General features: G+C 39.0%; 1 protein-coding gene across 2 annotated transcripts in view; it reads right to left on the bottom strand.

The window, feature by feature from the left end:
* Positions 1 to 14,882, bottom strand: part of bmper (BMP binding endothelial regulator) — a 48,393-nt gene that overhangs the window by 16,227 nt on the left and 17,284 nt on the right. For both annotated transcript variants that reach the window (XM_035948798.2, XM_035948797.2), the window contains one exon: positions 2,846 to 2,945. In XM_035948798.2, the coding sequence (XP_035804691.1) occupies positions 2,846 to 2,945 (100 nt within the window). The remainder of the gene's footprint in view (positions 1 to 2,845; positions 2,946 to 14,882) is intronic.

Raw genomic sequence — 14,882 nt, 5'->3', positions numbered from 1 at the left:
CCGGTTGCAAGAAGCAGAGTAGCATACTTTTGTCTTCTAGTCCCAATAAAAAAACCAAAAAACTTAAAGATACTTTTTCTCAATTATAACTTTGTCTTTGCTGTAGTTGAGGAATGTGTCACATTTGAACTTTAATGTCAATAGCATTTGAAAAGATTTACTCACATCAATGTGGACAATGACAACCAGTGTGTGGATGGTGGAGTCAGTGAATACAATTAAAGTTTAAAAGAGACTTGTTTTTAACATACTATGTACAAACATACTATTGCTCAAAAATTAAATGTAAATCAACAAATATTACATTATCTTTTATTTTCAGTCAACATCATTAATGCACATTTAATTTAAACATGCAGTAGCCATTTTTCTTCAACATCTTTTTGTGTGTTTTTGTATTTATAGGGGTTCAATAGCTCAAGATGCATTACGTCTTGTTGCTGAGGAAAAATCACTTAATACAGACTTTTAAAAAAAAATGTTAGACGCTCAGATTATGCCATTTTTTTTCAAATAAGCTTAGTATGCCATTTCGAACGGCCTTCTGCTACACTGCTGCAAATATAAAGTGGTTAATTAAGCTGCTTTTAGAATAAACTGCTCCCAATAAACTGATGCAATCTGGCTGTGATTTTCTTTAACTGTGTGTATGATTTCATAAAAGTGAGAAAACAGCAATATGACATGCAGGAGTTGCTGTGGTTTCCAAAGCAAAGACACTAAGGGGTCCTAAATTTGGTCACGGCAACCGCAAGTCAACCACACAATAGAAAACTAACACTGGCTGCCGTGGCGACGTGGGGCTTTCCCTGTCCTAGCTGAGCGTGTTCCACCTCTCTTAACGAAGTGCTGCGTCGTAAAACGGCGGACCGCAAACAAAAGAACCGCGCCCCTTCTGAGGGCTCGGAGTTAGGTGTGTGTTTTTATAATACCGTAGAGCCACATGGCTTCATGAGCACAGAAAGAGCGATAACATCCTCCAAAGTGAAGACTGTTTTGGGGGGCTTCACTGTTTGGTTTATTCAGGATTTGAGGGTGGAGGCCAATACAAAAGCAACCTAATATGCAGTAATACAATCTAAAAGACATCTACAAACAAATCTATATGTGGTTATATGAAAAAAAAAACTTTTTCTTTAACATGAACTAGACTCTATAGAGATTTATGTTTGCTTCCTTTTTTGGGTATTTTGGTGGCTAATCTTCCTTCATTAAGAACTCCTGCATTCCAATTGATGTAATCTATCACAGTGAATATGAAGTTAGCTATTACTGAGACTTTTAAAAGCAGCACTTGGCCTAAATTATCGTTATCACTGAGCAAAAATGAAGTAAACTTGATGTCCACAGTTTCTAGAGCCTGCAAACAGATTTGAATGCACTGCAGAAATGAACAGAACCAAATGACAACCTGAAGACTTTTTAATTACTGAAATTGTCCTTTAAGGATGGACATGAGGTCCTGCTTGATTGACAGGGGCCTCAGCCTATCATAAGCAGCCACAGTAGTTAGTCATTGAATGTCCAAATGGATGATGCCCAATATTAATCAGAGTTTCAGTAATGGAGCAGCAAATAAAATGAAATTAAGGCTTTGAATCAAATAAGGTGCATACATTTATGTTTTTCACAGTGGTCAGCTAACATTAGACTTCGATTATTCCAACATGTTGCAGGCTGATTTAACCTGCACATATATGAAAAATAGACAAAAGATATCAAGATAAATGGATTCCCGCATTGTTTTTGTCATACACATGCCCAATAAGTGTTTTCTGTTCTGAGTTTAGCTTAAGAGTGGACAGTTTTACTAAGACAATGCAAATTCTAAAGTTGCTCACGAGCATATAGGGTTGACTTCAAATGTGTAACGGTGCCTAAAACCTGCTGCAGACAAGGAAGTAGATGAGGATCTGAGAGATGAAGGTATAGTGAGGAGTTTCTAGCTCATAAAAGCAGCTGTATGTCTGTGGCCTATAAACCCAACAGTGAACCCCTTCAGCAGCCACACTGTCTCCACACACTGCTGTGTGTATGTGCCTACACGTGAAATAAATACTATGGCTTTACTCCCACAGGTCATATTTAGGCCTGGCTGTTTAGATGCAGTGCGTTAAAGTGATCCCCAAAGGGTCTGTGTGTGTTGAGAGACTCTCATTAGCATCTCTTTGTTTTTGTGTTATTACAGTCTCCCATTAGTGTAGCGCAGCTGCAGGTACAATAAACCTATCATTATCACTGCTGCTACATTATAATACCATGATCAAACTAGAATTACCGCCTCATGATTGTCTGCCTCTGCCAAAAAAAAAGTCAATTTGCAGTTTATGTATGTCCAGACTGGTGTATGTCGTGAAGACTTTGAAGTGTGTAGGTTCATTGAGAGAAACAAAAACAGACTTAAATGGCTTGCATGTGCTCATATGCTTCAGAACCTAAAGCTGAATCCATGACAATAGACACTTCTGCAAATATGGATGTTGCAGCAAATAAGCTACAAATTCGAAAACGAAGATACTTCACACACATTTTTAATGCACAATGACCACGACAGTGAAGTTTGCACTTTTAGACGCTAAATGTCATTACGTCATCATTTTCATCCTATTAAACATCTGTGCAAAATTTTGTCATATGACTCTTGAGTTATGAGCAAAAATGTGTTTTGTGAGGCCACAGTAACCTCAGTTTATTGTCCCTGAGATTCCGTGTTTATGAAAATGGGACAGACCCAAAATCATAAATGAGTCCAACCACGGCTGCCATCAGTGCAGAGCCATAAAGCCAAACCAACACAGGCGTCCTGTATCCTGGCTCTGTCCTTCTGTCCACCTGTCTGTCTTACCTTTACACCTCTCGCAGCAGGCCCCGGTCTGTTTCACCACCAGAGCACAGTCTTCAGAGACCAGTGGACATTTCTCCTGTTTACAGTCTGCTTTTCCATCCTATAAGAGAGACAGAAAGAAGAAGAGAGAGTTCATCTGTCAGTGTCATTTTTTTCTAAAATTTGCAAAAACTACCTATTTTTTCTTAGTTCACTTTTTTGTCATCACTTTAGTCTGCATGTTATTTCCCCCTACAGGAACTGAAATATTATCCAGTCTTAAAGTGATTACAAATTCAAAAATTCATCAAACACAACAATAGAACTTATACTTCGGTTGAAGATTAAGCTTATGCAACATGAAAAAATAGTGTGAATAAATTCCATTCAAATCTCAATCTTATCAGGACACTGGGGTTTTTCTAAAAGCAACAAAATATCTGACTTAGCACATCAGTCGAAGTCCACAAGATAATCAGCCTCAGATTTATTGAATGAACCAGAAATGCATCTACCCTGCTAACACTTTTTGTGTGACTTTTGTAAAGGGAAGAGAAACTCCAAATGCACACACAGGAGGCAGGTAGAAGTCCAAATCTTAACTATCAAACTTGTGGTCAGAGTTTTTAAGACGGTCAATGAAGTAAACAGTAGAAACATCAAGCAGGTGAGAGGGCACAAACCAGGACTAGGCAACAAAAAATAAATCCAAGAACACAAGTAAGATTTAAGTGGTGCTAACTGGATGGGATGGCGTGTCGCTGCAGGGTGCTGTGGTAGCCATGCTGGTTCAGTGTGCCTTCAGTTTTGAAAGCACCCCCACACCATCACACCTCCTCCTCCATGCTTCATGGTGGGAACCATGCATGTAGAGACCATCCGTTCACCTTTTCTGTGTTTCACAAAGACATGGCAGGTGGAACCAAAGACCTCAAATTTGGACACATTAGACCAAAGCACAGATTTCCACTGGTCTAATGTCCATTCCTTGTGTTTCTTGGCCCAAACAAATCACTTCTGCTTGTTGCTTTTCCTTAGTAGTGGTTTCTTAGCAGCTATTTGACCATAAAGGCCTGATTGGTTCAGTCTCCTCTGAACAGCTGATGTAGAGATGTATCTGCTACTAGAACTCTGTGTGACATTTATCTGGGCTCTAATCTGAGGTGCTGTTAACTTGTGATTTCTGAGGCTGGTGAGTCAGATGAACTTATCCTCAGCAGCAGAGGTGACTCTTGGTCTTCCTCTCCTGTGAAGGTCCTCATGTGAGCCAGTTTCATCGTAGCGCTTGGAGGTTTTTGCAACTGCACTTGGGGATAGATTCAAAGTTTTTGCAATTTTCCGGACTGACTGACCTTCAGTTCTTAAAGTAATGATGGACTGTCGATTCTCTTTACTTAGCTGATTGGTTCTTGCCATAATATGGATTCTGACAGTTGTCAAATAGGGCTGTCAACTTTGTAATAACCTAACTTCTGCACAACACAACTGACACAGTCATGAAATAGTCATGAAAATAAAGAACGTATGTCCAGACTTTTGATTGGTAGTGTATGGAATTGAATGGGTACAAGACACAAGTGAAACTAATAAGGGTGAAGCAGGCGACCTCAACACCGACAAGGTAAGGTGACCTAAAAGAAAGAGGAAATAACATAATAAATTCATAACTAAACCCCAAACTATGGCATTTTGTGTATTCAAAGCCAGATAATAGCTTATTCCTCTTTGCTACTCTCCTCCCCTGCATTTCAGAAACATCAGGAAGTACATTAAAGAGACATCATGATCAACATAGCAAAAGCGCAGAAAGAAGAAAGAAAAGCTATTAACACTTAACACAGGCTGATTGCAATGAAATAACTAATATGTCACTGAGTACAAAAATGTACATTTTGATTATATAGGTACAATGTTTTAACTATAACAATAGTAGTATGTCAGGCTAATATTGTTAGCGACACAATTAGTTGGCTTTATTGTTTTCATGGCATTTTCTTTTAGATTTTAGAATATTTTAATTATCCTTTAAGCAGACTAAGAGTCCGAAGTCACGCTAGTAGTAAAATACAAAGTATTGGTTAGATTAAAACTGATGGCTCCTGATGAAAAGTAAAACAGAATAAATATCTGGGTGAACTCTTGTGGTAATCCATCTAATAGTTGCTATTTCAGTTTGGGCAGGCAGATCAGCATTACCATCCATGTAGCTGCTGGCTTGGCTTAAAAATCACTAAAACTGGACTCCAAATGTTTTGCAGTTTATGACCACTTTTCGCCTGATATACCACCTCTGCGCGCTGCTATCGACTTCATCACAAGTTTGCAGCTTGGGTTTGGGAATGAAAAAAGTGACTCAGTCCTCACAGTTTAGCTGTGAATTTTCACACCAACTCAACAACCCTCCTGTCACCTTCAGAAACACAGCACACTGTAGCCGTCATCACCACTAACTGCACCGTGGGACTGGACCCAATCTGCGCTTGTTTAATTCACTCGACTTTCACACCCAGCTTTTATTGCTGATTTTATCCACATGCTTTTATTTTACACACTGTGAGGGTTTATAAAGTGGAGGCTGGCAGGTCCCGTGGCCCTGTGGCACTGCGGCAGGCGGCCCTAACGAGGACGGATCAAAGGAGGGCGAAAATAAATCAGGCTAGTTTAATATAGCAGCAGTGCTCCAACTAAACCCCAACCACACAGAGGACAGATGATGTCATGACAGAAGAGGAGGGAGGAGAAGAGCTAAGATGGAAAGAAGGGACAGAGGAAGTAAAATAAGCAATAGGGAAGATGGGGAAAAAAGAGGAAAGAAAGGAGATAAAGGCCAAAAGAAAATTACATGTCAGGGTCGATATTCCGAAAAAAGTTGATTGGACAGTACATTAATGATGGGAGCTGCATTAGGCTGAATAACTTTTTTTTTTTTTTTGAGAATATTCAATTTTAACATCCAAAATCTAACTTAACCCCCCAGTCTTAGTTGATACATGATGTGTCTAACCACATTAGATCTGGGAGGTCTTCTACACTTGTGGGCTTTTCCACCCACAGGACTGATTGCCTGCAGCATTATTCAATCTTAACCCTGTTTACAATCCAGGCCACAGAGGTGTGAGTGTGTGTGAGTGTGGCCAAATAAACAGCACAGAAGCCACACAATACTGTAGAACTGGCAAATGCATTTCCATTCTGAGCAACAGGTGCAACCACAGCCCATGTAAAATATCTATCAAAGTGAATCTGTGTTAAATCTTAGGTGAACTTATAAGCAGCTCGAAATAGGAGGCAACAATTTAAAAAAAAGTTGCCATTGACCTGATTGGTGTGTTATACATGACTGCTGACTTCAGTTGAAGCAACACAAATGTGAATGAAGTTTGGTGCAGGCTAATGCAGCATTTCTGACACTTGATGATGTTGATCTGCAGTAGTCTAAGCATGGAAAATGTCATCTGGGAGACTACAGCACACCAAGCTATAAACAACGAATCAAAAATAAAAGGACACTTGTTTGATTGCACAGTGGGACAATGACGAGCACAACCAGAGACTGGATGTTAATATGAAGTGAAGTCAGGAGAGCCACACACATATTCCAGCAGGTTTTGGGTTGTAGGTGCTGTTACAGGACAACATTAGCTTCCATTCAATTCTTTAGAGTAAATCAAGTCTGCTGGTTGGTTCTTAAAATGGCACAGATTCCATCCCTTTATCCATACTACCAAATGATATAGCATGTCAAATGGAATATGGGAAAACCAGGATTTTGTCCTATAATCATAGCAGCAAGCATGACTTTCTGGCCATTCTAACCCACAATCCTCTGCGGCGGATATATCGGCAAGATGGTCAAAGCTCAGTATATGAGTAGTATGTCTCAACTGTATGCATGCTGCATGCAACAGGACATACTTTATAAGGGCAGCTGCAGTAGGTACTAAAAGTAAAAGTAGGAAAAATGCTATTTGGAGCACAGGAAGGGATGCATTAAGACAGCTGGATATGGTGCTGGTACTCAGCCTACAGCTGTTTTTACTTGTGGTTATTTGCAACGTTGCAACAAAAACATCAAATCAAATGGGCTAGAAAACTGGTGGAAAGCACTAATTGTGTAAAGGAGCAAACCTGGAAGCTACAAAATGTTTCTTGGCTCAAATGACAGTTTTATTCAAGTAAGTGGATGCTGTTTGGAATTGATTATCTAGACCTTCTTAAGTAAAGACTGAATTGTGCAAAGTCCTCTAGATGAAATCATGTGGTTTTGCATATAAACGAACAAGAGAATCTCAGCATTTACACAAGGTTTGCATCAATCTTTCTGAGTTATAACAACTTCTAATGAAATTACATACTACAGTGAGTTAGATGAATTATGAGTAGCATTCCTCTATAATCAAAGGTATTTTAACTAGCAGCCTTAACTGTCTGAAATTGCCTCGGCATGTTATCATAGGGGAGCGGACTTTTAATTCTGAAGCTGATGTGAAGAAAACTTAAGTTATCCAGGCAATATCATTACGTTTCTTGGCTCAAATTTAGCTTTAATCAACATACAGAAATTTGACTTTGAATGACACAATATTAAGTAGATTTTTATGAATTATCATGTCAGCCAAATCCATTAAAACGATGTTTGCAACTTCATAGGTTTACCTAAATCACCAAATGTGATTTTTTTTTATTTTGTAATCATGCATTTAATTCAGTGGTGGGAATAGGTTCCTTGAATCATGTCTGTGCACAGGCAATATGAAGGGAGGTATAATATATTGGATCTCATATAGAAACGTTTCCCATTTTAAAATGAAGTCCTGAAAATTACAAAAGTCATCCTTTAAAACACAACAGTAGCATACTGAAAAAAATGGCCTGATGTCATGTAAAATAAAAGTAATCTGCATTAAACTGGCTAAAACACATTGCAATAGTAGTTTAAAGTCGCTGGCACAGTTTGGTCAGAAAGTCTCCAAGGTCATGTCCTTCTCTCTCCTCCAGCCTCTCCTGCTCTCCATTAGCTCAAAGTGGTGTTCGTACATGTGACCCCCTCCACCAGGAACCTCGTTGTCTCGGGGTCGGAGGTCACCACAGGTCACCACGCCTTATAAACACTCGACATACCACCACGGCACCAAAGCTGGTTGGCTGGACGACTGTCTGTGGCAGAAAGAGACGCTCCCCCCAACACACACACACACACGCACACACGCACGCACGCACGCACGCACACACACACACACACACTCACACACACTCACACACACACACACACACACACACACACACACACACACACACGCTAGGAGAAGGATAAAGCACTGGTATGCTCATACGAGCGTGTGCCGGACAAAGAGAAAGTGAGTGTGATAATGGCTTTGTGTTTGTGTGTCTGTGAGTACACACGCTACTGTATGGAGGGACAAGGAATTCCACTAAATTACACTCAATCCATTTGTCCTATAAAACCTCCTCACAAACTATGTCTTACTTTTATTTCACAGTAGTCTGGTCCCCTGGGAATCATTTAAAGTCTCCTGAGATGACTGAACACACTTTTTCCTTCTTTTAGTCATGTAAAATTGGGTTGTTAAAGATGAACTCTGTTTTTTTTCTTTTCTTTTTCTGGAGCAAGATTGCTGATAGTTAATTTGCATATTTCGATAACATGTCAGATTTACTCCCATATCCTGCTCTTTCCTCTCATTATAGGCAAACAGAACAGACTTCAGTCATAGAACCAAGGCTATGTATGAACACTGGATTTTGATGATTTCAGTTTCCATTTTTCAGTGACATAAAAGCTGAAACTGATAAATATCTGACTGTCATTGAAGACAAAAAAACAATGTGTAACCAAACTGTACCGATGGCATTTTTAAAATCAATTACTTCAACTCAATCATTTGCTAACATAATTAGTGAAGGTTACAGTCCAACTTCAGTAACATTATTAAAGAAAAACATGCTTGTTGTCTCAGAGTACAAAAGGCCTACATCCAACCAAAGCAAATGTTTATGTAGGAATGATGTTAAACATATGTAACTGAAATTGTTCAACTAAAGATAATATTCAAAAAAATCGTGACAGCCTTTACTGTCTGATGCATTATCTTTTTTTTTTCTAGCATTTTACTGACCTGAAAGCATTTATTGATGTTAACTAATGTTATTTGCTGCACCTCACACGATTGGACAGTGAAAACAACCTCATAGTGACAGTTTTAATTATTGTTTTTGAGTTCAAATTGGTGATTAAAAGACTGACAGAAAATTAAACATTGTACATCTCAGTTTTAAAGGCTTTATTCCTATTAAATGATCTTTTCTCTGACTTGAATTGATAAAAACATCTCATCTGTGAGCCGGTAGGGTTGTTCTGCCACTAGAAGGCGACAATGTTCACTGCTTCTCATCAGTTTTTTTTCTTCTTAAGTCTTCCTCATCGTCACTCAATTCCTGCATTTATCTTTCAACCCACATCCGTCATCCTCTCTTCATCCGTCTCCTATCATTTCTCCTGCTCTCTTTCTTCTCACCTTTCCAGCCTCCAGCTTAAAATTCACAACCTGCACTGTCTGAAAAATCACCAACATCCACTGGACTGTGCAGAACAGAGAGATCAGGTTGTGTCAGCACAGGAGAGGTGCTCTCAACCTAAAGGCCCACTTAAGCCCTTGGACTCTCGCTTCTCCCGACCTTTCAGGCCTAAACGCCCTTTGCCACTGTGACCTTTCACCTTTCCTCCAAAACATACAGGTCGTGACCCGCTACCGGAGAGCAGGAGCCACAGTAAGTTAGGGACGAGACGGGCCGAGAAAGACGCAGATGAGAACTGGTTTTGTCTTTGCTGACGAGAGAGAGCAGAACACGACAGAGATGCTTCTAGGTTTATTCTCCTGAAAGCAAAGTCACAAGTAGTTCAAGGCGAGTGGCATGCAGGTTGGGTTTGCTGAATGTCTTTGAGCACGATGGCGCCTTATTGATCATACAAAAAGAAAAAAAAAAACCTTTTAACTCCTTAACCTCGAGTGTTGCACTTTTATTTCCATTTAAGTAGCTACTGTTCAAAGTGAATGGTGTAGTCAAACACAAGACTTTTACTTGCTGCACCATTCCATCACTGTTTTGTGCATCATATTTATTATCTCGGCTAGCATTTTAAAAAAAGTTATACAGAGTTGACTACACAGTGTTATTTTAGAAATCCTGCAAACATAGTCAATTGTACTACAGTGGCCTCAAAAATAATTAGATACAGTCATAGATTCACAATTTTGATGAAAAATCCAAAGTGGAACCTGATGTTTTCCTTTGAAAGATGTTTCTGATATCAGTAAGGAAAAAGCATTAAAAACCTCATGAAACCAACAGAAGGTAACATCTTCGTGTTACTTGTTTTGTTTGGCCAACAGTTTAAAGTAAATAGAGTTTCATTTACAATTATGTAAATTTGAGAAAAGCAACAAATTCTCACATTGGATGATATAGGAACTGTAAATAATTAGCATTTGTCTTTGATATTTTATTAAAAAACAGAATTTCTTTTTGCAGATGCATATTGTCATTTAGAAGTGGGTTTGTGTTTCTCTCAGAAAGACTGTAGCGACATCAGAGCCACAATAATACTGAAAATATTGGATCATATTCCAAAGTTCCTTCACTGAAGCTTTTTATTGTAATGGTTGGGCTTAGTCATATTGGAATTTTGACACTGATTGTTTACTTCTCGTTAGTTCTCTTCCATTGACCCTGCATTGTCTCCTGCCTCTGATCATCTTTCATGTCTTGTCTCTACCTCAATTCATCGTCTTCCTTTATTTTAATGCACAGCTGAAATGTGGCATTGTTGCTCATTTTAAATTTTATATTTATATATGCAGTGGGATATTAACTAAAGTAAAACAGAACAGAGTTGGTGTTGGTTCAGCGTTATCAGGTGGTTGTCAGGTAAAACCTCGCCCCTCCTGTATTGATCAGCTGCTGTTTGAGTGGAGACACTGACAGAACATCACCTTTGACCTTCCTCTGAGATCGATCACAGCTACTGAGTGTAAAACTCCTCACCCACAATCTCAACACGTAACTCAACTGGAATGTTTGTTTGATCAATTAAGGGGCTGTTGCGACTTCTGACCTCTGACTTCCTGAATGTTGTTGCTTGTAATAATGGGGAAAAGGAGTGGAGGCTTCTTCTGCTATAAAACTCAATATATAAGATGAACCCAGCCAAGTAAATATCGGATTTCTGTTTTTGCATTATGTCGATCTGAATTTACTTCAATATGAAGAACAACTTGGTTTCAGTCCATCCAAGCCACCACTTCTCCACCACTTTTAAGGGAAAATCAAGCCAGAAATCATCTTTGCATTGACTTTCATCTTTTTAGAAAGTAGTATTTATACTGAGCAACATGTACAGCACAAATATATGAAGTAAATTTTTATCTGTTTTGATTTGGATCACATGGATACTAATTTGTGTCATAGTTACATCATCGTTGCATGGTGACAAGATTTTAAAAAAAAAAAGAAAAAAAACAATCAGCAAAAGCATAAGTTTAGGTGCAAAATCCTCAATTACACCTGGTTAAAAAAAGTCCTTTTTTTTTTACAATTCTTTCTATAAATAAAGTACAGTTATGGTATAGTTGGGGTCAGATCTGTTAAAGGATGCAAACTCCAGCCTGTGAAATGAAAGTCACTTATGCTGTATCAAAGAAATATTAATTCCTGCACCGAACACTGCCACTGTATGGATGTAAGACTGTAGGTTTGGTTGCTTTGGACAAAGCCTTTGGAAAAATGATGCCAAAGTCCTGAACTGACACAATGTCAGAGAACCCAGGTGCTCTTGATGCTGTGTTTTCAGTAGAGTTGATTCTCATTACATGCCTGTGGTGAGAAGGTCATCCAGCATGTCTCTGATTGTTACCAAATATCTTTTATCAGTTGTCTTTAAGTGTGATCACAACAAGGAGAACTCAGCAAAAGACAAACATCCTCCAAAAACAATATGTCCACTATTTCACCTGGCTTTGGACTGAAATCTAATTCCAAATCTTGCTCCCACAAGATGCTAAGAAAATAAAAAAAAAACAGCTCACATTTAAAATTTGGGTGGATGAGAGGGAAAATTTAACAAGTGATGGAGTGAAAAAAAAGCAGGAGCCAATCTGAGGGTGAGGGAGGGGAGGAAGAGCCGATGAGAGAGTGGAAAAGGACACGGAGATGGACAGACAGATAGACGAGGACGATGAAGAGCGTGACGGAGATGGACTGACTCCTTCCCAGATAACGGATCGTCATGGCGACCTGCCTGTCAGTCAGTCTGTCAGCCACATCCACTCCTGGCCCCATTACAGCGCTGTGCCTCACCCGGACACACACAATGGATCTTCTGTGTGTGCATACGTGTGTGTGTCCATACCCACAGGGCCATTAGCAGGTACTCTGGACCAGCTAAGGATCCCACCCCCTCCTCCTTCCTTTACTCTTCCATTGGAGCCCTGATGGCTCCCCAACCCCCCAAAACACAGCACAGTGACACTGGACTCTTTCTGGAAGTGCAGGACTGAGGATATGTTGGGGTCAAGCTCACGTAAGGCTCAGCCACTGAAAAATATTCAGTTTACATACAGAAACTGGTTGACACTTGAATTTGGATGGAAATTTACAGAACTACACTTCAAAAATTTGCTTTGTGTCCTTCTGCAAGAGGAAATTATTCACCAGAGTTAAGAGCCAACCGTGATCTATTGGCCCAGAATAGAAAACAGACAGAAAAATACTAAAATCAGAACATGATGCTGCAAATAATGGTAGCAACAGGTTAAACTTTGACAAATAGTTAGTGAAACCAAACTTCACCTGGATATGTTTTAGCTCTTATTTAACTTTAAATTTGCATTGCTCTCACATTTTAGCAAATATACTTGTGATCATAAGAAAAAAGCAGGTTAAATCTGTCAAAAAAAGTATAGAAACAGAGTGATTATCTGTGAATTTGTGTCATGTAACAGTAGAACTGTTAGACAGAAAGACTAATGAAACGTAAAATACCAGGTAAAAGATATGACATCTGACTGATATGAATTTGTGCTCCAAGGCAAATAAAGGCCACATATGTGGGCTAAGAAAATGTTTTTAGGAGATAAACAAAGGCCAAATTCAATAAAGGCTGGATGTATGTAGAGTTATTAGTGTGTGTATGCAGGGTGGGGGTGATGTGTGTGTGTAGGGGGGTTAAAGTAGAGATGAAAGGGTGGCCATTGCCTGCTGATGACTGATAGCATTCAGCAGGGCTTTGGCTGATGTCTGCCTGATAACACAGAGGACGGCTCAGTCACTCTTCAGGCAGAGGGGAGCCTTAGAGCAGCCAATCAGAAGCCACTGGAACAACTGAACAGTAGCTGTTCAATATGGATGTAATTCCTGAGATTTGTGTGTTAGAAACCCACTTTCTGACTATGGAAGATCTACGTCCAACTGTTTTTGAAACTTTCCAACAGAAACCACATGACAGTCTTGCAAATTTTACTAAAAGACGCCAGATATGCAAACGTATAGGTCTGGTCTGAAGATCACCCTCAAGGTCTAAAACTCTTTTTGCATGAACAACACAACGGCCACCTTAAAGCTGTATGATTCATTGAGCTGGGACTACAAAACATGCAAAATACATCAGTAAGGCAACACAGGACAACACACCATACAACCTTTGCTTTGTTTCAAGCATAGTCAACCTTTAAACAATAGTTTGGGGAAATAAGCTCTCTTGAAGACTGATACCACTAAAATGTGTGTCCAGGAAACACAATGAGAACAAGATTTCATGAAGTCACAAAAAATAATCCAGCACATAAAATCACATAAATCCACAATGTTTGTTTTTTATCAAGTTCAAATTTGGTCCAAAAAACAAACAAACAAAAAAGCATATATTATGCTGATCAGTTTGCAAGTATTTGTAGGTGAATTTTGTTTCTAGCTGTGGTTCCAAAATGCATTTTTATGTCATTTTGAAGTATTACATTAGAAATAGGTAATGGAAATGGCACATTTGTGAAACATTTTCCAAGTTTCCCAAATTATTTTTTAAGTTTGCTTTATTTATTTTTATTTAGTGCTCATAATGGATGAGTTCTGACATATAACTCATTATGGTCTTCACCTCCAGATAACATGAAAAGTGGTCAATAGCAGCTGACATAAAGGGATAATTAGAACTTTTCTCTTTGATAATAATTCTTTAAGACATCTCTCCATTATTCTCTTGTAGATGGTAAAATTTTGCTCTTTGCTTTTCCAACTTTGAGGTTTTTCATCAGTTGGCAAAAAAAAATGGTTTTGCGTCCTGCCACCTTCTTATGACACTATGCTGCTCCGTTTACTCGCTCCAAAGCAGTTAATACAAACAAACCTAATTGACATTTTCATGTTTTTGAGACATTTGCAAGAATTTGGTTCAAATTTGATGAAATTTGTAACAGACTCAACCTAGCTGATGTCTGTCTTTATGCTAAGCTAAGTCACTGGCTGCATATTTACTAAAGCAACATAAGAGCAATATCAAGCTTCTTATCTAACTAGCACTAAGACTGTGATAAATTTCTCCTTTAAGTGTTAAGAATCAGTATTGTTGCTATGGCGACGTACAATATAATCTAACTCTGAAAGACAATATAAACTACCGACCGGAGATACGGTCATTTTTGCAGTGCCAGCCAATCAGGAATACGAAATATGGTGTATATAAGTAGATAAGGAATACAGCATGTGTGGAGGACAAACACACTTATGAACAGAAGCCTGTGCACACAATACACACCCCTCAAGTTCACACTCGCATGTTTCCTGCAGGATAAACTTCAGTCACGTGACGCCTTTTAAAAACCAAAACTTCTCTTTTGGTTTGGCAGTGTGGAGGCAGTGACACAGAAAAGCCTCGTCGGTCCATTCTCATCCTCTAAAACAAAGAGCACTACAGCAGTAAAGGGTTGGAGGGGAGGGTCAGGGGTCAAAGAGCACATGTTGCAGGAAAGAGTTGTCCCCTAATGTT

Source organism: Amphiprion ocellaris, chromosome 9, assembly GCF_022539595.1.
Source record: "Amphiprion ocellaris isolate individual 3 ecotype Okinawa chromosome 9, ASM2253959v1, whole genome shotgun sequence".
Classification (NCBI taxonomy): domain Eukaryota; kingdom Metazoa; phylum Chordata; class Actinopteri; family Pomacentridae; genus Amphiprion; species Amphiprion ocellaris.
This window is presented reverse-complemented; position numbering and strand designations above follow the sequence as displayed.